Source organism: Euleptes europaea, chromosome 5 (assembly GCF_029931775.1).
Source record: "Euleptes europaea isolate rEulEur1 chromosome 5, rEulEur1.hap1, whole genome shotgun sequence".
Classification (NCBI taxonomy): Eukaryota; Metazoa; Chordata; class Lepidosauria; order Squamata; family Sphaerodactylidae; genus Euleptes; species Euleptes europaea.
Genome location: NC_079316.1, coordinates 96,059,480 through 96,083,588, shown reverse-complemented (window position 1 = coordinate 96,083,588; position 24,109 = coordinate 96,059,480). Strand labels below are relative to the sequence as shown.

Here is a 24,109-nt window from a genome sequence, read left to right as displayed (position 1 = left end):
TTCATTCCACATGAACATCAGCAAAGAACACTGAATTAGGACGAGAACTCATTTGTTACCTGCAGCTTATCATCATAATTGATTTCTTCATTCGACAGCCTCAATTCTTGCGTTAAATGAAACGACTGCACAAGATGTTCTGGAGACACAAAGTCCTCAGTTACTTGGATGCAGCTATGAAAATTCTGTACCTGTGCAAACAAAAACAAAACCCATACTGAAATATTCTTGGAAAGGAGAAAAGCAAATATGTACAACTGCCAGTTTCACTAGGACCTCAAGTCTCTGGACTATATCCAACAGTGCAGTTATGAAGATCTTACGGTCCTTAAGTTTCTTAAGGGGGTGGGGCAGATAGTCCCACATATTTCTGAGTCTCACTGCAGCCCATGAAACTCTCAGTAATTTTGTTCCTGGGAATCAGCAGACCCTCAGGAAAAGCACAGCAGATTCCTGGGGTTGTGGGGCCCGTGTGGATTAACAGCAACAGGAGAAAGGAGCTGTACTGAGGAGGAGGAAGGGGACATTACTCACCTTTCTCTCTCTTCCCCTTTCCCCCTTCTGAGAGCAGCCCCCAACCCAAGTGGCTTTTATCTTCTACAAGGATACTGCAACCCCAGGAATCAACTTTCCAAGGGCCAGAAGAGGCTGCTTTGGGCAGGGGGATACAGGAAAGTTCCTCAGTTCTTGAACCAATGGATTGCAGGTTCCAGCCTAGGGGATTCTAAATGTATTTCACACTTTCAAGAATTTCTACAGATTCTACTTCAGATTCTAAGATGAATTACACACTTTCCTATGCATATATTTAAAATGACAGCCAGAAGTACACAATTGTGACTGGAAAAACAAAATCTGTAAACTTTCACTGTTTGTTTGGACTAAACTGGCAATTTCCATGGATTCTCCTGTCCTGCTGCAGAGCCTTCCTGTCATTCCTCAAGATCCCATATCTCCCAGGAGAAGCATTTTGTGGCGATCAGTGGGATGCAGTGGAAACAGGGAGGCAGGAAAGTTCCACTTTGTCACTGGAAAAATTGATCTGGATCCAACCTTGCCTCTTGATTTTACTGTATAGCACACAGCTCCAGAAGATCACAAAACCCATTTATACAACTTTCAGGTCAGACCAGATTGAGAACAGGAAGCTTCTGAGTCAGTTTTGATCAGAAAGAGAACAAGCAAAGGAAGATCACAGTGGTTCACAAAATTGGTCATCACCAGATTTTCTACCACAAACCATCCAACACACAAGTTATACAAGCAGGCAGGGAAGCTGGAAAGAGTTTTATTTGCTGATGACAATTCTCCCCGCCCAGTTTTAAAAAATTACATCTCAAGGTACAAAAAGGGAGGTCAGACAAACTTTAAGTCATTACAAAAGCACTGTTGGTTATATCTTGTAATAGCCACTAGTAAAAAGATAAAATCTCATTGAAGCATACGTTCATACGCATCTTTTGGAAAAATACAGCTTTACCTGATGGAGTGCTCCTGCTGGTAAAACAACAGCATCACCAAGGAACTGGATAAGAGTACAGGTTTTTACTCCATATTCTTCAAGAAGTCTTTGACGGAGTTTTCTGTTCATATACCAACTCTGGTCACGAATTGGATCATGCTCTGGTAAAACATCTAAACCTTGTTCTTCTGTTATCTGTAATACAGTTGTGATATTGTATTATACACAAAAATAATGAAGATAGTCTGCTCCTAAAATCTATATTATGTACACAATTAAAATTTAGAATTCTCATTAGAATTCAGCAGAAGAGAAATATTCAAGCCCAGATGCATCTTAAAAACCATCAAGATTTCTAGGGTATGTCAAAGCTCCCTTTGTCAGATATAGGTAGGGATGGAGGTCCATTAACCTTTATATCCTGTATGATATAAGGACATCCAAAATGTCTTCGTTGTACCACATAACAATTCAAGTTGTGGAAGGTCTGACTAATCATTAACTATCAGCAGATATGTAAAGGTAATCAAACCTAGCTATATACCACCTCTAATTCAGGGGGAAAAATTTCCCCTGAGAAACAATATTTTTGGACATAAAATGAATGGTCACTTTCTTACCTTGTAGGTATATACACACACCTTTTAAAATATTCTGCAAGGTATCCCTTGAGACTGAGTTATTATTTAAGAGGAAAAGGGGAACCCCGTTTTCAAACCATAATTTCGCTAAGAACTACTGGTTTTTAAACTGACACTGGGTTGGATCCAGACATCTTTTCTGTTGATGAAAAAGGGAGAAGGGGGATCCCCTTTTGACCACTAAAAGGATTATAGATCCAGAAAGGATAAAAGTAATGTGAGATGGGGGCTGTAATAAGGAGGGAGTGAAAAAGCTTAATGGATCCAACCTACTGTCTTTTTAAAGTTGCCTATCATGAGTTTCCTCAATAAGAAGATCTGTAATAGTGTCCACACTGATTGCTAACAATCATGCAATCATGATCACCACTGCAGGTAATCTGCAGCTGTGGGAGAGCGTCAGGTGTGTGCTAGGTCACATAGTTCAAACAGCGCAACAATGCAAGCCCACTTCCCCAATGGGGTATCCAGCAATGTATATAAAGCAGCAAAACAGACAAACGGGCTGTAGTCTTATGGTAGGTGCAATTTCCTATTCAGAGTAAACATCTACAGCCCCAGTACTGCTCAGTTTAAGGAGATTTACCTAAACTGTTTTTTATTCTCTCCCTTACACCCCCCCCCCAGTAAGGACCGATATAAAGAATTTCACTTTTGAAGGTAGGATTGTTGAGTTCTAATTAATATGCATCCATTATAAATCTAACCTTTTGTAGGAATTCCCTTATCTTGTCTGTATCCTTGCCAGCATAAATATGCCACAAAGCACCAGGCAATTCACTTGAATCCTTCAGCCTTTTTCTTAGAAGATCATCCAAATCTTCCTCTTCAAACTTCTTCAACACTCCTGAAAATTTATAAATGTCATCATATTCCAGAACTGGAGAAGACTTGCTCGACGTTGAGCAATATGCCAGAACTGCCTCTTCCTTTGTGTATCACAAAAAGGGGGGTAGGGAAAAGAGAAGAGGAGCAGCAACAAGCAGATCTATATGCACTAAACTAAAAATCTGAATGATGAGCATCGATAACACACAAATGTTAATTAATCCAAATGTACAAATCTAGCACAAGCTAGTGGTGAATGGCACCAAATAAGTTATCATAATGTTTATCACACCAAAAAAATGCCAAAAGAAGTTTTAATGATATGAATTCATCATTCAATTGCTTTATGGATAATACTGGGACTACAACAGGTTCATGCAGAAATCCATGAGCCCACAAATCTACTCCTTATGACTGCTGCCCTACAACAATAGTTGTCACTATCCCTTCCTGGCTCTATCACAATAGTTAGAGCCAGCAACCAGACTGCACCCAAATACACAGTGAAAAAGCAGACATGTTTTCATGCTGATGAACATTTGGCTGGAAGTATCAAGAGGACATTATCCATATTTCATTTACAAATCCACACACATATACACAAAAATGAATGATTACAGTTTTACTGTTGTGGCAATTCACACAGATGTTTTTTTAACCTTACCTGATTTTGAGGGAACTCCGTTCCCTTTTGCTATGCCAACACTAACAAGGATGTTCACAAAATCAGCCACTTCGATATGAAGATTCGTAGTTCCTATATCATGGTCCTTAGCAGCAGTGACACCTTTTTCAAAGATAACGTATAAGATATTGAAGGGAATTTAAGGCTTTCATCAATTTTCATGAACAGACCTGTAACGTCTTCTTGTGAAATTTATGGGAGCTGGATTGTTTTTATTTTTTAAGTTAAGATTTAAACAGCCAATGAAATCAGTCACATTTATAAAGACAAACAATTTACAAGAGAAAAAATCCTGTTCAGCAAAAAAAGAGGTTAGGTAGCCATTTTCTAAGTAGGATCAAACGGCTTTCCAAATTAATTTGTGAATTAAGAACAATGTAAAACGTGACATGTGAGACATCTAGTTCTATTTAGGAGGTATAATGATGTACTAACAATTAAGATAAAGAAAAACAAGTTGCACTTACCTGTAACGTTGATCGAGTGGTCCTCTGTGCAGGCACACATGGGATCTGGCATGCACAGGCCTGCCACAGAGATTTTTATGTAGAAAGCTTCTAGAAGGGATGACTCCCCCTCCCTCTCACCCAGTTTTCTGCCTGGCAACAGTTCTTCCCACCGAAATGGTCATGTGACGAAGGGGGGAGTCGGCCATCCCTCAGTTCTCCCATCGCCGCCGTGGGGAGGCTCCAGAACAAACTAAAGCAGTCCACAGAGGGGATAGGAGGGAGGGATGTGTGCCTGCACAGAGGACCACATAAATGCAACTTGTTTTACATCTTCTTGGCCTCTGTGCAGTCCCACATGGGAAATGTAGCAAGCTAACACCCAGGAGGTGGGAGTGAGACTGCGACACACAGATTTTAGTTCAACGTATACTTATTTAAAAACATATTGCAAACTGCATTCCCTACAGATGCATCCGAACAAGCATCCACATTATTGGTATAACGCTTGATAAAAGCCAATGGAGAAGACCAGGTAGCGGCCTTGCAAACATCTTGGATATCCACAGCAGAAGCAAAAGCGGCCGAAGATGCCAATGCCCTGGTGGAGTGTGCCCGAACAGTTAGAGGGCAATCACGTCTGGATGTTTCATACACCAGTCTAATGGCGCTGACTATCCAGTGGGAGATGGTCTGCAAGGAAGCTGCTCTACCTTTATTGGGACCCTTGAAACAGACAAACAGGTTGTCATCTTTCCGGAAGGGAAGGATCCTGTCCAAGTAAAATAATAAAGCACGTCTGACATCAAGTGAGTTGTCTGCAGTCTTCTGTCTGTATCTGACCTATGGTTAGGATAAAAAGTGGGAAAATTAACCTCTTGGGAGGTATGAAATTTAGAGACCACTTTGGGAAGGTGCCTCAAGCTAGTCCTCAGGACAACCTTGTCCAGGTATATCCTGAGGAAAGGTGGATCATGCCTCAGGGCATGTAGGTCACTGACCCTCCTTGCCGATGTGATGGCGACAAGGAAGGCCACCTTGAAAGATAAAATTGGGAGGTCGCAGGTGGCTAATGGTTCAAACGGCCTCCCAAGTAAGGTGTTAAGTACTAACGACAAACTCCATTGTGGAGTAGGTAATTTCACTGGGGGGAAAAGGTTATTTAAACCCTTCAAAAACCTCTTAGTCAGAGGGTGCGGAAAAAGGGAGATAAAATCAAAACCATGGTGGAAGGCAGAGAGGGCTGCTAGGTGTGTTTTAATTGAGGAATTGGCCAGGCCCGTCTCCTTAAGAGATAGTAAGTAGTCGAACAAACCCCCCAGTGGGCAGGTGTAGGGGTCTGCAAACTTCCCCAGGCACCACTCCACAAATCTGTTCCATTTCAACAAATAAACCTTCCTCGTGGACACTTTGCATGTCAATACCAACACATTGGCTACCATGTCGGAAAACCCCATCACTGGTGGATAAGCCATGCTTTGAGGTGCAGAGACCCTATGTCGTGGTGTCTGACCTGACCCACTGATAACAGGTCTTTATCCATGGGGAACTGAATGTGCCTCCCCTGAGATAGGTTCCACAGGGTGGAGAACCAAGGTCTCTTGGGCCACATGGGGGCTACAAGTATTACTGTAGCTCTGTTGGTAAGAATCTTTCCTATTGTCCTCAGTAAGAGTGGTAAGGGAGGAAACGCGTATATCAGATGCCCTCCCCAATCTATCTGGAAGGCATAGCCGACTGAGAGGTGGTCGGTTGCCGCCCTTGAACAAAATCGCACACACTGGGCATTTTCCCGAGTGGCGAATAAGTCTATAGCTGGAACGCCTCACCAGGTGAATATGGGCTGCAGGTATTGCCAGCCAATCAACCACTCGTGTTGTGTGAGGAGGACTCTGCTGAGGGAGTCTGCTGTGGTGTTGGAAACTCCCACTATGTGGATCGCAGAAAGAGACATGTCGTGATCGATGGCCCACTGCCAAAGAAGGAGGGCTTCGTCGCACAGCATCCTGGAACCCATGCCTCCTTGCATGGCCACATAGTACTTCACCACAGTATTGTCTGTGGCTATAAGTACGTGTCTGTTTCAGAGCACACCTGCAAAAGATACAAGAGCGTACCTTATAGCCCTTAATTCCAGGAGATTTATGTGTAAGGTGGACTCAGCTGGAGACCATCTGCCCTTAGCTGAAAAATCATCACACTGGGCTCCCCATCCCCCCAAGAAGGCATCAGTAAATACCTGACAATCATGAGTGGGGACCCCGAATGAGACACCTTTCAACAAGTCCACCAACGCAGGGACTTGAGAACGGAATGTGGAATAGAGAGGCACCTGCCCTGATGATCCACATTAATTTTAAAAACAGATAAGAATCACAGCTGTAAGGGGCGCATCCTGAACCTAGCGTAGGGAACCATCACTGTTGTTGACACCATAAGGCCCAAATGTTTTTAGATTCTGACAGCCCTTTGGAACCTCACCCTTAGGAAGGCCTCCACAAGATCCTGTATTGCCCTCTTTGCAGAGGGGGGGAAAGCATGCCCAGTGAGGAATCGAGGACTGTGCCAATAAACTCAATCTGTTTGGTAGGAGGAAATTTGGACTTCTCAAAGTTGACCACTAATCCCAACTCTTCTAGTAAGGAAATGGTGGTTTGGACATTCCGGGAGAGGGTCTCCTCAGAAGATTCCACAAGGAGCCAATCGTCCAAGTAAGGAAAAATCTGAATCCCCTGGGAGGCGAGGTGCCCCACTGCAGCGCCAACACACTTTGAGAAAACTCTGGGAGCCTTAGAAAGGCCAAAGGGGAGGACATTGTACTGGTAGTGAATGCCCTCGCAGGTGAACATGAGGTACTTCCTGCATGCCGGGTGGATAAAAATATGAAAGTAGGCATCCTTGAGATCCAGGACCGTGAAGAACATACCCAGCTTGAGAAGGGCTGCTATTTCTAGGATAGAGACCATACAAAAAGGACTGACATGCACAAACTTGTTCAGCCTGCGTAGATCTAGAATGGGGCATTTCCCTCCATCCTTCTTGTCCACCAAGAGGTACCTTGAAAAGAAACCGTCAGAGCCCATGTGGTGGTTAATTCTGGACACTGCCCCCTTAGCCAATAAATTGGAGACCTCTAGGACTAATTCAGGAGGGCTTTGTGGAAGAACTGACGGGGGGGGGCACAAGGAGGCACAGAGGAAAATTCCAGGAAATAACCATTTTATATTATGCATAATACCCAATCATCATGTGAAATACGCTGCCAAACCTGAACAAACTTAGACAGCCTATCAGCAAACATTGGGTTGGTTACAAACAGGAATTGTGGTTAGTCAAGCCTGTGCTTTCTTCCCCGCACCTTTAGGAGGGGAAGTACGATCTGATTTCTTAGATCTGCCCCTGGGAGTAAACCTTTTCTGCTCCTGGGGAGGGATACTTTTGCTGTTGATAAGGATAGGAGCCCGACCTATAGCGAAATCCTCGCTGAAAATAGAAAGGCCTGAACCTTTGTTTGGCCCCAGAGATTATAGGTTGTGCCGTCACACCCAGTGATTTAGCCATCACCCTGTCCTTCTTAAATTTATGAAGGAACTCATCGGTGGAGTCATGAAAGAGGGCCTTGCCATCAAATGGCATGTACTCCAGCCGGGACTTGGCCTCAGGAGGTAAATTTGAAGAGCGCAGCCATGAGTGTCTGAGGCCATAACCTTGCTGCCAATTTCGGCTGTATGCCTGGCCGAGTAAAGCTGGTGGGACCCCAAGCGGTACCCCTCAGACTGCATGGCATAGGCTATGACCTTCTTCTCTTCAGGAAGGTATTGTATAAGGTCATAAACCTGCTCCCACATGAGCATGTTATACCTGGCCACAAGGGCACCATGGTTGGCTACCCTAACTCCTAGCGAACCAGCAGAATAGATCTTCAGCCCCAGGAGGTCGAGCTTCCTTCCCTCTTTATCGAGGGGGGCAGAATGTGGACCAGCCTTACCCTTAGAGGGCAAGGCTTCTGCAATGACAGAATTTTTTGGCGGGTGCTGGTAGAGGAAATCGCAATCAGACTCCTGGACCTTATAAAGGTTGTCAACCTTATGAGCCACAAGAGGGTGGGAAGCTAGTTTAGCACAATTGGTGAGGGCAATACACAGGGATGTGTATCAGCACCACCTCCTTAGAGTGTAGCACATCCATCACCGGATCGTCATCATCCAGCTCTGAAGGGGTGACCATCATGCCAATGGCCATAGCCATCTTTGTAAGTTGTTCATTGTACGCCCAGATATCCCGGGGCACCAACAACATTGTCCAGAGAAGAAATGGAAGAAGTGTCCAAGTCTCTGTCAGACCCACATTTGTACTCCGAATCATAGTCCCAGTCAGGATCTGACACGTGCCTGGACTTAGATGAGCTGCAACGGTCCCTGGCCGAGGGCGAGCTCCAATCCAGGCGACGACCCTCAGCTGTGGAACCAGTCCAATCACGGCACGGAGAATCTCGGATCCGGTCTCTCAACGTCAAAGCGTGGCGAGACCTGCTCCGATGATCCGCAGGGGAGGTTCTATCATCTCGGTACCGAGCATGATGACGCTCAACAGATGAAGAACGACGGTCGGGCCGACTTGTCTCCGCATGGTACCATTGATGGGCTTCACGCTGAGGCAATGGAGACGGAGTGCGATGACGCACGGGGGGGGGGGGGGATCTCGGTCACGGTTCCAACCCGGCACCGAAGAGTTTTGGTACTGGGGAGAAGGAGATCTATCCTGACGCCACAAAGGTGATTGAGATCTGTAAGTAGGTGAAGCACTGTACCGTTGGGAGTGGAGATCCTCATCCGAATCCCAATGACAGCTAGCGGACCTCCAAGGGCGTCGGTGATGGACAGATATCACTGATTCCGAGCTAGAGGGTATATCAATCGTGATGGTTTCTTCAACCACCAGAGAGCAATGGGCACCGGTACTGACGGGCGAGATGCACACTTTGGAACAGTGGTCCGAGGAAATCCGTGGAGACTTGGATTTCGATCGATGACGTCTGTCCTCATGGTACGAGGGAGCTTGCGATTGCAGGGACCGTTTGTGTGAAGAGGCCAGTTGCCTTGGTTCCGAGAGGACCCGCGGAGACATAGAGCTCGAGCAGTGGCATCTCTCGTCACCATGCAAGGGTGCTCGCGAGGTCAAAGACCACTCCTGCAAAGGAGCGTGCTCTCTGGGGGAACGCCATTTCTCGGAAGGGGGTTGCACTGGTACCAGTTCCGATGAGGGGCCCTCCAGTGGCGACAAGCTCTCAGATCCAATTCCTTCGGAACCGACAGGGTACGGTGCCGAGGGGACCTACCCCTGGAACCTTTACACCCGGTACCGGAAGACTTAGAACCGGAGGGCGTAGCGACCGACTTCTTCTTCGACGTTCTAGAAGAAGAGGTAGAAGCCGCTCTCTTCCCAGCCTTGGAACTAGAACCCTGAGGGTAACCCGAGGGCCTCAAGGCCTTCTCATAAAGAAAAACTTTAAGCTTGGCTTCACAGCCTTGTTTCGCCCGGGTACTGAAGCGGTTACAAACTTTACAAGAACCCGTTATGTGACCCTCGCCGAGACAAAGAACACAATCAGCATGGTCATCGTTCTGGGACATCTTTGTCCCACAAGAAGCACTGTTCTTAAATAGAGCAATATCAAAGATAAGAACTCATGCGTCGAAAGTCAAAAGGAGAAAAGGAAGCAGAAGCTCACTACACGTTCTCTCCCCACCACGGCGAAGAGAGAACTGAAGGATGGCTGACTCCCCCCCTCTCATCACATGACCGTTTCGTTGGGAAGAGCTGTTGCTGGGCGGAAAACTGGGTGAGAGGGAGGGGGAGTTGTCCCTTCTAGAAGCTTTCTACATAAAAATCTCTGCGGCAGGCTTGATCATGCACAGATCCCATGTGGGACTGCACAGAAGCCACGAAGATGTACTGTAGATTTAAAAAAGAGCTGAGCTGATACAAAGTATTTTACAGGTATTGCCCAGGTCCAGTTGCTTGCTTGGCACCGTTAATATACTTTTAATGTCAGAAAAAATATCAGAAAAAACTTATCAGGATATGTGTACTTCCCTCCTCTCATCTGAGTCTCATGTAACCAGGCTAATCACTGTTTGCAGCTCCCTGCTATGAAACAGCATTACATTGTCACAGCCACCTCTCATGCTCCAGCTTACTCTTCTGCTTTCTCTGGGAACCTGTATTTCCTCGTCCGTCCCCCCTTTTGAACCTTCCCATCTTTCATCATTCATTAATGCTTATTATAATCTTTGTGTCTTTGGCAATGGCTGTCTTTGGCTAAAGGGAGGGGGTTGTTTTGTTTAAGAAGGAGCTAGTCCCCCTGGTCTGACACAATTATTAATGGAGATTTACTCACCATATGCACTGCACAATCTGGGTCCTAGATCTGGGCGTACAAAAAAAGCTGGCAAGTATGAAGCCAAATTATATTTTCCTTCTGGATTACAATACTCTGGCAGGGGCAGACTTTTTAATACATCTTCATATCTGAGGAAATAAAGGTAAAAGTCACAATGTGAATAATATTTGAGGAAGAACAAAAAAGAGTAACTGAGGCCAGGCTCTCAATAAACATGAATACCTTGCAGGCATCATGGTCTTGAAGTCATCACCAGAAGGCAAGTCTTTCAACTTCAGTACAACTGATTCCCCATTTTTTATTTTTTGCCGTTCTGCAAACATACAAGTCAATGAATGTACTAAGCCATTATTACCACTAGATGCAAGAATAACACAGGCTTGTCTTCTACTTTAACAACAACATAGAGAAAATATTGTTTTTTAAATCTGTAAACAACAGAGATTGCCATGGTAATGACCAAGGACAGTGAGCAGCAATTTATAACATTAATATCTTGTATTTTAAAATTGCTTTATCAATGCATATCACATTGTAGTTCACTTTCCTATTTAAAGTGACAAGATAGAATACTCACATTTGAACGCTTGCTTATCTCTCAATATTATGTTGTATCTAAGGACTGTTTTCTGCTACCGGGGGGCTGATTTTCACTAATCCCTCCCTCCCACTGCTGTCCCTCATATTATGGTCAGCGGTACTTCTGGAGTCCCCTGAACCCCACTAGACCGTATTTCACAGTGGTAGTGCTGTGGGTGGAGTAGGGGGAAGGGTTAATTTAAGGTAAGTGGATCAGATACATGAAACAATACAAAATTAAAAAATTTGGAGGCCTATTTTATTACTGTATTAATTATGATATGATCCAGTCAAAAATTCCCATTGATTCCTGTGGCAGAGGGTTAAGAATATATTTCATTCTGTAACTGAAATCAATAAGAATTTTGGCCTAATAATGCTGCAAGTTATTTTCCAATTTTCCAATAAACATCAGGAAAACCTATTAAAAATGGCAATTACCAGCACACTGTCCAAAATAAACTTTTGTTGGGTCAACCCTGGCAAATGAATGAAATATCAAGGGTCTACACATCTCAGCGATATTCTGCTAGACAGTACGTGTAGTTCATTTATTTGAAACTGAAGAAAATATGCAAAATACGTACTTGAAACTTCTTCAAAACCATCCCAGAATTCCTTGACACTGCCACTTGAAGTAATGCTGTCTTTGCAATTCAAGATATCAACTTTGAGATCACCAAAATCTGAACTAATTAAGTCTGCCTTCCACAAACTGGCATTCAATTTCTTGTGCACACCAGACACTAATACAGGCTGCAAAGCAAAACAGAAAAGTGACAATAAGAAAGGATATTGTAAAAACAAACGGACGTAGAAGAAATCAGCCTTGAAATTACTTCTGACATTTTGTCTTTACAATAGTTTCCAATATTTTACATCCACAAATGCTAAACAGCATTCTAGTCATCTACATCTTCATTTGTATCTGTGAAAAATTTCACTAAACATTCACAACCTAAATTAACTTCTGCAACTTGTCTCAGTTCACAAGCTTTCTCATTATTTTATGATCTCATTTAATTGCAGCTGATTTGCAAATTGGATTGCCAAGAGCATAAACTCAATTTAAAGACCTGCAGCATGTTTTTCCTTTATATATTTCTTTAAAAATTCAAATTCATCCGAGGGGGCAGAACAGATCCATTTGGATCCATCTATTGTTTGGAGTTCCCTATACCCAAGAAGCTTCTCCTGAAGATCACAAGACCCTCAGAAAACATGTATGTGGGGGGTGTAGCTTGAGTAGAAAATGGCAGGAAACAAGGACAAACCTTGTGTGATTGCAAGTGCTTTCTGCATCTGCAAGAGCACATTGGAAGGAAGAACACATTTTACTGACTTTTAACAGGAACTACATAATTAGCTCCCATATAGAAAAGCAACTGATTTAGTATAGAGTGCAAACATAGGATGAATAAGAAGTATTAAGCAGTCTTTACATTCAGCTTTCTAAATGGGAATGCAAAAGCAGTTATTAGGTTAATAGTTGCATGTAAGTGTCTATAAAAGAGGTACCAACATAATAAATCATTATTCTAAAAGTGATCATTAAAATTGGTTCATACTTAGACTTTTCATCAAACTCTGAGATGGCTCTCCACTTTTACTATGTTTTGATTTTAGCTTCTTTGCTGATCAAGATCAGTATGAGAATGCAGTGGTTGGCCACAATTGTCAATACAGGCCAAGGTAATCCTTTCCCATTTCTCTTCATAACTTTCATATAGGCTATTTAACAGCTAAGACATAACCATGTAGTCCTTTGTTAGCCTTTTTTAAGAAGCTAAAGTGCACTTTAATACATACCTTCCCTTGTTTCCAATAGTCTCTAAATAGTTTCCAGTTGTTACAGTTTTTATGGTCTCGAAGCCACAAAACATGTTTGTCGCAGATCCATGAATGTGGAATCTCACTGTATAATATACTGCAGTCATCTGTAATGAACTTTTTGTCATCCTTTGGCTCAACCTTCCCTTCAGATTTTATATTTATCTTTGGTGTTCTGTTTGGTGGAATCTTGTTTTCTACAACTGAAGCAATTATGTCATCAAGAATGTTTGGCATAGTCCTTCCACCTTTGCTATTCTATTGGAAAAATAAAATGAGGACTTCAGTAATGTTCAGTTTTTCTATTGGAAACGTCATTACCAAGCTTGTACAAAAAGTTATTATGCTAACAATGATAAAGAGTGCATCCAAAATAACTATAATAGTGACCAGACCAGATTCAGATTTATTATTAATACAGCATAAGCCAGTAAAAACTGACCAGGCCATATGGATCCATGCTATGGTTACCTCGAGGCTAGACTACTGTAATGCACTCTACATGAGTCTGCTCTTAAAAGATAACTCAGAAACTACAGTTGGTACAGAACACTGCAGCTTGGCTACTACTGGGTGCTAAGTGGACTCTGCAGATCACTCCCACTCTGCAGACACTCCACTAGATGACCCTGGTACCAATCAGGTACCAGGTTCATTTCATGGGTTTAACTATCACCTACAAAGCTCTTCATGGCATTGGACCCATATTCCTGCAGGACTGCCTCTTCTGCTGTTCTGCTGTGACAACTTGGCTCTAGGGCTGTTGAAAAAAAATTCGGTATAGTTCGGCTTCAGCAAAATTCAGCCCTTTTAAATTTGGGCCGTGCTGAAGTCCAAACTCCCCCGCTTCGGATCCCCGAAATTCAGGCGAGATCCGGAGTTCCGGGGAAAATTCGGCCCCCCCGCGGGCCTTCACGGGGCTTCCATGAAGGCGTGCAGGGGGCTCTTTAAACAGATCTGCACCTTCCAGCTCGAAGGTGCAGATCTGTTTAAAGGGGCCCCCGCGCGCCTTCAGGGAAGCCCCCTGAAGGCGCGCGGGGGGAAGGTGGAACAGATCTGTGCCTCCCGTTTGGGAGGCACAAATCTGTTTAAAGGGCCCCCTGCGTGCCTTCAGGGAAGCCCTGTGAAGGCACGCGGGGGGGGGGGAACAGATCCCGTGCCAGGATCGCCCGGGAGATTGGGGGGGGGGGGAAAGGAAGGCGATCCTGTCCCCCCCGGGTTGAGCAAGCTTGCCTTCCAGAGAGCTCCTTAAAGGTGGGGAAAGGCAGGTTTGGCGGATCCCGAACCTGCCGAATTTCTTCCGCGGTCCCCCAAACTTGTTGAGTTCGGGACCGCGGTTTCCGTCATTTTGCGGTTCGGTTCCATCCGAACCACAAAACCGCCGCGGTTCGGGTGGAATCAAATCGACAGCCCTACTTGGCTCATCAGGGCAAAGCCTTAGGAAGGTGCCACACTACAAAAAGGCAAAACTTGCAACTGCATGATCTGTGATGGCTCCCCACATTATGGAACGGTCTGTCTGAGGCTATCACACTTCTATCATTTCACATGCAAAATAGAATTGTTCAGGAGGGCATTCTTGGAGAGGAGCAGAGCTGTGATGTAACAGACCAGCTCAGGAGGTGATCTCTATTAGAGATACTGTGTTTTTCTTCCAGTTCTTCAATCTCAGACCCAATGCATTACGTTGTTTTACTAGGAATCTTTGCTGTTAAGACTCAAACGTTACCATATTTTAATTGGGTTATTGACTGACTGAATAGCTCTATCATACGCATAATCCACCTAGAGTCCCAGTGAGAAAGGAACTATAAATAAAAATAAGATGTTACAGTTGTTAAACAACGATTCACTGAGCACTGAAAGTGGTGTAATCCCACTTATTTTTATACTTGAAGTAGAAGATAATGGGATTGCAATGAATGAACTGAGTTGATCAAGTAATGTGTGTTACTGATATGCAGCCACTGCTTCTGAAAAATTTGTTAACAAATTTAGATTATAATGAAGCCAATTGATTCTTTCAGGGAAATTCATATGGTTCTCTGTTTTACATATTTTGTCATAAATCTGAAGAACTAACTCTGCATGCCTAAGGGAATCTGGACTAGTGTCTCAAAGCCCAGCTTTCTGTGCTACATGGAAAACTTCTTCTGAAATGGAGGAGTGTTTCCAAAACAGTTTGAGATATGGCATGGAGAGGAGGGGGTCTGTGTGTGTGTGTTAAGTGCCGTCAAGTCGCTTCCGACTCATGGCGACCCTATGAATCAACGTCCTCCAAAATGTCCTATCTTTGACAGCCTTGCTCAGGTCTTGCAAACTGAGGGCTGTGGCTTCCTTTATAGTCTCAATCCATCTCTTGTTGGGTCTTCCTCTTTTCCTGCTGCCCTCAACTTTTCCTAGCATGACTGTCTTTTCTAGTGACTCTTGCCTTCTCATAATATGACCAAAATATTGGGTCTACAGTTATTTTATTTTAATTTTAATTCCAGTGAGCATACCCTAAAGTGTTCTTTGGATTCTGGCCAACAACAAACTGAATGCTGACATCTTGGCTGCATTCAGATGACCACACAAACGACAGCTAAGAAGTTCTTACGCTCATGAGCTCCATACCCCATCCCATTTCAGTTTACTGGACTGATGACTTTAGCGTTTGCAAAAAAACTGCAATTTATCATGATGTCTGAACCAGGAGCATTAACAATACGTAGTCTTGTTTCATGCTTACAAAGATTCTAAACCAGAATTATTAAACCAGATATCCTTGAAACAAAGAGTTAGTATTTGTTAAAGTATCTGATTTGGATGTCATGACTAACTGCAATTTGTTCCCAACCAGGAAGTATCTAGTCTCAGTGTGAGGTAAGGAGGTTTGTTCATTTCATCTCAGTGCAGCCCTTTATATACATTTTTTCTAAGCTATGGTGTTATTAGACCCTTTGTATTCAAGTGTATCCAGCAGCTGGTAACATACTTACTGCAGTTCCTGTAGAATAAACTGGAGCAAAAGCAATGCCAGCATCTGTAGAACCAAGACGTAGTTTGCCAGCTGTTGTGGTCAGCAAGTCTCGTAATGTTGACCCCTGCTCATTATTCTGAGACAAAGGAGTTGACATCTTGCAGTTGAGAGATTCTGAACTGTCTTGGTCCTGTTCTTCCTTGGTATGTTTCCCAGGAGGACAGTCTTTGTTTTCTAAAATAAAACAAATTTGATCTTGCATTAAGCCTGACACAAGAACAAGAACAATACTGACAGCCTGCATTTGATAATGGTGGCAATATACATACAACCATAGAGTTGGAAGGGACCACCAGGGTCATCTAGTCCAACCCCCTGCACAATGCAGGAAATTCACAACTACCTCCCCCCCCCACACTCCCAGTGACCCCTACTCCATGCCCAGAAGATGGCCAAGATGCCCTCCCTCTCATGATCTGCCTAAGGTCATAGAATCAGCATTGCTGACAGATGGCCATCTAGCCTCTGCTTAAAAACCTCCAGGGAAGGAGCACTTTACACCTCCTGAGGAAGCATGTTTCACTGAGGAACCACTTTAACTGTTAGAAAATTCTTCCTAATGTCTAGCTGGAAACTCTTTTTATTTAATTTCAACCCGTTCATTCTGGTCTGACCTTCTGGGGCAACAGAAAACAACTTGGCACCATCCTCTATATGACAGCCCTTCAAGTACTTGAAGATGGTTATCATATCACCCCTCAGTCTTCTCCTCTTCAAGTTAAACATACCCAGCTCCTTCAACCTTTCCTCATAGGACTTGGTCTCCAAGCACTACTGCTTGGAGTAGCACTACTGCTTTATTCACTTGAACAAACAACAGAGGATGAATTAGATCCTTTAAAAAAGGAGTCAACACTATGTAACCATGTAAAAGGCATCCCCAACCTCTCACACATGGAGCTGAGTGTACTTGTCACAAATGAAAGGTGCCGTAGCTAAGAGAGGCTGGACACTAACACATAACATGTGCTTTCCACAAGTGGTTCTTCTATCAATATGCAAGAAATAACATCTGACAATTTAATGCCACCAGAAAAGGGTACCAACACACACTGTCAAGGGATGTGATTTGGCAAGGGTGTGGAAAATACAGAGAATTCTGGGGTTTACCAGGAAGTCTTAAGAGTCACCAAGTGCTGTTCACTAATGCAGGTGTACAGAAAAAGGCAAGTGGATGGGAGGGAAAGAGGCAGGGATAATGTGACAAGAGAGACCAGATGGGAGAGGTAATGAAACCTTTTGCACATTCCCTGCTTGTTTCTTCTTTATTTTCATAGTTTACCAGAAAAAATAATAAACATCAAGACAGACTAGCCAATGTTCAAAACTATAAATAAATGAATTGCTCTTCAAAAAGCTTGCCAAAAAATTACTGGTTTAATTTCAAAACATTAAAGGAATTTACAGTCATCTTGAAGGATAATGAATTTCATGATCATTAGCCAGAGTTAGTCTTAAAACCATTCATAAGAGTATCAGAAGAGCCCTGCTGGATCAGACCAGTGGTCCATCTATCAATCAACCAACCAATCAATCAACACCTTTACTGGCATAAACAGACCGATACTGATAAAATTTGCCAAGCAGACAAGGGGCCGCAGTATCTAGGATATCTGCGTCATTTCGCATCATCAGTTAAAACATGCTGGTCACGGGCCCATTTTATGCAGTGTACTAAGAGAAACTACAAGGAATTTGGCTACCGACCAGGTTACATGGGAATTGCAGTCATTTAGTAAAAAGCATACAAGCCCCGCATCTGTTTGGGCTCGACTGGCTTTTAAGAGGGGTTCTATATATTTCTCTCTTGTCCAGGTGTGTAGTTCACAGTGCAGAAGGATGTGGGTACCGAAACTGGTTGTTTTTTAGGGCAGGAGCAGTTTCTCTCCTCATAAGGAGTATTTGTGTATCTGCCTCGTGTTACTGCCATCTAGTCCAGCATCCTGTCTCACACAGTTGCCAACCTAGAGGGCGAACACACAGAGCATAGAGTCATTTCACTAGGCATAAATGCACCTATCCCCTTGCTGGATTGTAGCCCAAATAAGTAAGGAATTCCATCAACTTTGACCACTCTTCCTGTATACTACAGCCCTCTCTATAACTCTAGGCCAACTCTAGGCCAAGGGTGTCAAACATAAGGCCCATGGGCCAGATTCGATTCCTTGAGAGCTCTTATCTGGCCCGCAAGCCAGCCACCTCCCAATCTAAATGTGGGCTGGCAAGGCATAGTCTGGCCCGACCAAGTGACATTTATGTCATATCTGGTTAACAATTGAGTTTGAAACCCCTGTTCTAGGCATTCTTCCATATTTTAATGTTTTCTGGTTACAGTCTCTATTTCCTGCTTACAGACCACAACACAGAAGGCTCTGAGCTCAGACTAGAGAAATGAAGGGGAAAAAAGAGACATGCATGATGCAACTTGATTCTCTGATGTGGTTACTTTCCAGTGATAGATTTGGACAGAGGATAATACAGAGGTTCACACCCACCAGTAATTTTTGTCCACCAGCTTGCTATTTCACTCCCCCACCCCAGAACTCTGGGCCGACAATAACACACTTATTTAGAATCCTGACTTTGTTCTGAACTAGCACTGCATTAGTATTACCAATGTACTGTAGCCCCTTTAAGAGATGAGCTATAGAGAAATGGGAAACCAAAAAATTCCACTTTAGTGACCATTACTATAAGCTGGTCAGGTTTCCCGGCTCAGACAAACAGCCCTAGGGCAAACTAGGCCCAGCCTTGGTCAGAAGCTAGGGAGGAAGTAGTTTTGATTGAGGGAAACCCACTCTTCCCAGTAGCGATTCCTAACTGCTCCCCAACCCCCTCTGAAGCTGGGGTTAGAGCATTCCCTTTGGTAGGCTGCTTCTATCTCCTGTACTCCCCACCAGTTTGGTGCCAGAAGAAGCATCAAGCTGGGGATCAGCCAGCATGTTTTAGTAGTTAGAGTGTCATACCAGGATCTGGGAGACCCAGGTTTGAGTCCCCATTCTGCCATGGAAGCTTGCTAGGTGACCTTGGGCCAGTCACACACACTCAGCTTAATCTAACTCGAAAGGTTGTTGTGATAATAAAATGGAAGGGAGAAAAACAATGTAAGCCACTTTGGGTCCCTGCTGGGGAGGAAAGGCAGGATATAAATGAATAAAATTGTGCTCTTTACTAATAAACCCTGGTCTCAGATGTATCACTAGTTACTCCTGCCTTCCTCTTTCAATATTCATGGACTATTCCTCCTTGTGCTCTATGCAACAGCAAGTCCTTTTCATGCTGACATCCACAATGACCTTTGGGGTAGCTTTAGCTACACAGACACATGCTCTGGTTTTCACCTCTCCTGTTGAAAGGCCAATCTATCATGGGGAAAGAGGGAAAAGCCCAGCAGCACTGTCCTCTTCCACAGGAAATCTTGAGCCCTTAATTTTTATCTTAGCTTTCTTTTTATCTTAGGAGAATTGTCTGCTCCCTCCCATCTCCTCTTCATTCCTGTCTTTGCCATACAAAGATGCCTAATTTTTATAACATGAAATGTGCTTAGTGATAAAATATTATTTGATGTTAACTATAAACTAGGTAATAAACAGGCGCTTGGCAATTCTTTAGGTTTAGCAATAGAAGAAAGGCTTCCCAAAATTCACTGACATTTCCCATTACGTATAAAAAGTAACCTTTGTAAGGGGTGTGTGTTCACAAACAGGTCATTATCTACCTTTCTTTTCTTCTCTGGCCTTTTGTTCCGCTAGATCTGCCAACCAGTGCAGTGGTGACTGAGATTCAGGTGGAGTTAATTTGCTGTCTGTGCTTACATCACTCCCTGGGCTTGTATTACCATTGGTCTCAGATTTTTGAGATGTTTTCTGCTGCTGTGACTCAGGGATGCACAGGGAAATTTTATTACTGTGATTAAGGACATTCTGTAAAACCTGCAGGGCACAACAGTTCAAATTAATCAGTCCATACACATTGAAACAATGGTTATTTTAATAGCCCCTGTACTCTATGTTTCAATTATCCACCATTAAGCACACTTACATGCCACTGTAAATCAAGTGTATAAGAATATTCAAAAGTGCACCAGATTGTGCCCCATAAGATAATACAAATATTAACAAAAGTATATTTGAATAAAACTGGCCTTACCTGAGACACCCCATTCATAGAAGGGAACTTGCCAACTTGTAAATTCTGTTTGCTGGCACATTGCCAATGGGATTTAATCTCATGTTTTTCTCTAAGAGTATGCATTGCTTCGAGAAGTTCCATTAGAACTAAAAGATATGGATAAAGAAAATAATAGCTCTGCTATGTACAGCACAACTACTCTGTACAGTCCTGAAGGTGACAACCTGAAGTTACACCTCCTCTCATATGCTATAGAAAATGAAGTGAGAACTCTTGAGACTGGCCTCTTAGTAAACTATAATTTGCTGACACTCGTCTACTACATGGGATTCCAGAGGGGTGGCCAACAAGTCCATGGTAGCAAACAGACGTCCAGGGGCACCTTCTAACATTTATTCCAGCATGAGCTTTCATGAGTCAGAGCTCACTTCCTCACATGCAATGAAATATAGGATAAAATCTTAAAATGAGCTGTGTTTCAATTCAATGCAAAGGCTTGGATCGCACTTTCAGTTCAATTATTACATATAATTTTTATATACAGGGTCTGCCCTGCCTCAGTTTTTTCCAAATAAAAATGTGTATCATGAAAAAGTCTGAGGGATTTTATAATTTGATCAGTGGAAACACTGGAGAATTTTGGGCAGCACTGAAACAAAAAACGCCTATGAAATATTATCTCTTTTGTACAGAGTGAAATGCTTTATAAGACAAGGTTTCCCTCAAAATTGTCGTATGAAAATGTTTATGTATGACAACAACATCAGTTAATTTTTATATATACTGTAGACATAACATATTTTCAAGAATGTTTAAATGTGATGAATTTTGGCAACAATATGCACTGTATTAAATGATAATATTTCATATAAAAATTCAGTGTTTCAATATTATCGCATTTAACTTGATATCCAAATATGCTGGTTCCTACCAATTGTGACTGTGAGATTGTTTCTGTCTAAATAATACACTTTTGTTTACTTCAGAATTTTTCTACTTCAATTTTTATTTTATCTACCTCTCAAATGACAAAAATTAAGATACATGTGCAAAGGTGTGTTTGCGTATCTGCATATATTTCCATTGCCCCCCAAATTTCCATTCTATCTGGAAAAAATGAATACAATTCTCCCCCTCCCTATGGTTTCAAAAATTCTAGAAATTTTACATTTTGTGGGGAGAACAATTTGGAAATCCCACATCATGCATCCTACCAAAATCTCTTCCTCAAGAATTCTATATGATCTCAGGACCTTGAGCAGCCTAACCCACGCCCACCCCCCGGCTTTTAAATGACCCATCAGCCCTTAACATTCTGTATTCCTGGAATATATTCAATCCTCATCAGAATGGATTTTGCATTTTTTCCTCTTTTGGATAATTTATAGTGTCATATTTTTTCTGTATATCTGGGGAATCCCCTAAGAACAAAGCAACCTCTACTTCTTCTGTGGGTGGCCCAATTTTGCTGCTTACATGATTGGCTTGGCATCACATTACTATTAAATATAGTGATAATTACAAAGGTATTTAAACCAGAGGTGGTTTTTTTCAGTTTCATACTCTGCTCAGTATGGTTAGGGCTTATTTTTATGCTGTGGTTTGCAGTACTGTAAACAATTCTAATCTTGTTTCAGCCTTTACTTTAAAACTTTTAACTTTGACTATGTCCCAACCTAAGTTTATCATTTCAGCCTTATCATATTGATTGCAGTTAGGATCTGGTTTCCTGAAGAATAAATGCGAGTGTAAAGTGCCATCAAGTCGCAGCTGACTTATGGTGACCCCAGCAAGGGGCTTTCAAGGCATGTGATTAAGCAGAGGTGGTTTGCCATTGCCTTCCTCTGCAGAGTCTTCCTTGGTGGTCTCCCTTCCAAGTACTGACTCTGCTTAGCTTCCGAGATCTGACAAGATCAGATTATACCATGCTGCCTTCTCTCCAAAGAATAAATATCCTTACACATAAAGACTTTCTAGTAGTCTGAAGACTATGTATCTTGCCCTTCAACTCAAGCACATTGTTTAGGAGAGGGGACATAAATATCTTCAGCTTGTTCCAAGTTTGTAATAGCAAGGTAGACATCATTATCAATGACATCTCTATAACGAGTTCTACATATATTTTAAAAAGTAAATACATTTCATCTTCAAAGTCCGTTGTGATCTTACCAGATCCAGGAATAATCTGGGTGGGCATTAAATGTTTATGGTCATGAGGCTGTCCTTTCACGCATTTCATCCAAGCATACAGTTCTTTATCTGTAAAGATATTAATAGATCACATTAGTTATAGTTTTATAAACTCCAATATATATTGGCACTTTAAATCAGCTTTCAAGATGCACAGCCTACAGCCACACTTCTAGGGCTGTTGCATTTGCCAAAGCATATTACACTCCATTTTCATGTCAAAGAAAATAATAAAGAGAGTGAAATTTGCTTTCGGGGACAAAGATGAAGATACTTTACATATAAATTCTACTTTGCATACAGTGTTTAGCTGAACAAAAAACAAGCTCAAATTTAAAATGAGCAATTCTAAGCTGCTGTTCTTAGAAGGGTACACTGACCTCTAGAACTCTTCTTTTCCTTTGCCTTGTAGCAATCTAAGCAGACCACAAATCCACATTTTTGGCAGACCCAGTGAATGTTAAACAGAGTGGCTTCACATGCATCACACATTTCACGGACTCCTCTGACTGCTCTCTTCCAAGCTATTTTGGCTGAAATACAGAGTAAACAGAAGACCAAGTACTGAAATTTAAAGGCAAACATCTGTAAAGCTGTAGCACAGAAATAAAATTTCAGCCAAACAGACCAGTCATTGTTTCCTTTCAGGCAATTAGGGGGAAAAATCTGACAACTACCATAAGTATTTTTTAAATTGTCAAGTATCTAGGCAACTCTGTCTAAAATTCTATTACCAGCCTTTGTGGTTATAAAGGCTATTATTTCTAGGACTTACAATGTATAACTACCATATCAAAAACAAACTATATATTTAAATAGAATGCTATCCTTGCTTCCAACTTAATGGGAAAATAGAAGGCAGGAATCTGAGCTGTTGCTTCTAAAAACAAAGTTGTGCTTTACTCCTGAAGATTTATTTTATAATCTCTCTCTCTCGCTCTTTTTTTTTAATAAAAGACTCACTTTTTGGTATCTTGCCCCAGAGCAACCATAAAATATTTATAACAACTGGAACAACTTGGAGAAATTATGAATGTGGGAAACTTAGATCTATGTGTAGGTATGTCCCTTGGTTCAGGATATTTAGGCAGAGGTTTTCACAAGGTCAGATAGACACATAAGTGGCATTATTTTCTTACTAAATTTACCGCGCACTTCTGACTTCTGCCAGCAGCCACGCCCAAAGGCCTTTGGAGGCCAGCGACGTCCCACGCCAGTGCAAGGGCCCACAGTGTCGGCATCCGAGAGGTGCACGCTGGTGTTTGTGGCCCCAGTGTTGGCATGCAGAGCCGGACACCGGTCTCTGGCCGCTGCCGCGGCAGCGCTGGACCCAGAAGTCGGTGGAGCCTGCCGCCGGCGTCCAACCGATGGCAGAGGCCACAGTGGCGACCCGGGAGGCATTCCCAGGGCATAACGGCATCCCGAGAGGCGTTCCCGGGGCGTTACAGCGCTGGCCAGGGGGTGGGGCCGCCATTAGGTGGCTTCCTGAGCCGTTTCGGCTCGGGAACACCCCCTTTTTTTCGGCCAAGATACGTCTTTCAGGTGGCGTATCTCCCGTTGCACTGATTTTTCGCACCTCCTAAGCCTGGCGCACGCATTCCTCTCAGGAATGCGCTGTTAACAGCCAAGGAAGATGACTCCTGTCCACATATAAGACTTGTCATACACTTTCTAGCGCTGCTAGTATGATATAGCTTCCTCTCTTGCTGATTGGCAATCAAAGATGTAAGATGGCGCACAGAGTGCTCAGAACTTCAAAAGGACAACAAAAGAACAACACACATTGGACAAAACACTTTATAATTTGTGAATAGAATAGGATTGTTTTAATACTGGAGCCCTAATCAAAAGTTACGTTATTTTTTCTTACTGTCCTCTTGCACTGTCGTTTT

The 24,109-nt window shown here is 42.8% G+C and overlaps 1 protein-coding gene across 1 annotated transcript in view; it reads right to left on the bottom strand.

Annotated features, from left to right (window-relative positions):
• JMJD1C (jumonji domain containing 1C) overlaps window positions 1-24,109 on the bottom strand; it is a 200,601-nt gene that overhangs the window by 813 nt on the left and 175,679 nt on the right. Inside the window, exons 13-25 of the mRNA XM_056850359.1 lie at window positions 22,598-22,750; window positions 22,197-22,286; window positions 20,046-20,173; window positions 19,615-19,828; window positions 15,856-16,070; window positions 12,854-13,132; window positions 11,632-11,800; window positions 10,688-10,778; window positions 10,463-10,593; window positions 3,596-3,718; window positions 2,811-2,950; window positions 1,481-1,657; window positions 60-191 (exon numbers count right to left, since the gene is read on the bottom strand). Of these exons, the coding sequence (XP_056706337.1) occupies window positions 60-191; window positions 1,481-1,657; window positions 2,811-2,950; window positions 3,596-3,718; window positions 10,463-10,593; window positions 10,688-10,778; window positions 11,632-11,800; window positions 12,854-13,132; window positions 15,856-16,070; window positions 19,615-19,828; window positions 20,046-20,173; window positions 22,197-22,286; window positions 22,598-22,750 (2,042 nt within the window). The remainder of the gene's footprint in view (window positions 1-59; window positions 192-1,480; window positions 1,658-2,810; window positions 2,951-3,595; window positions 3,719-10,462; window positions 10,594-10,687; window positions 10,779-11,631; window positions 11,801-12,853; window positions 13,133-15,855; window positions 16,071-19,614; window positions 19,829-20,045; window positions 20,174-22,196; window positions 22,287-22,597; window positions 22,751-24,109) is intronic.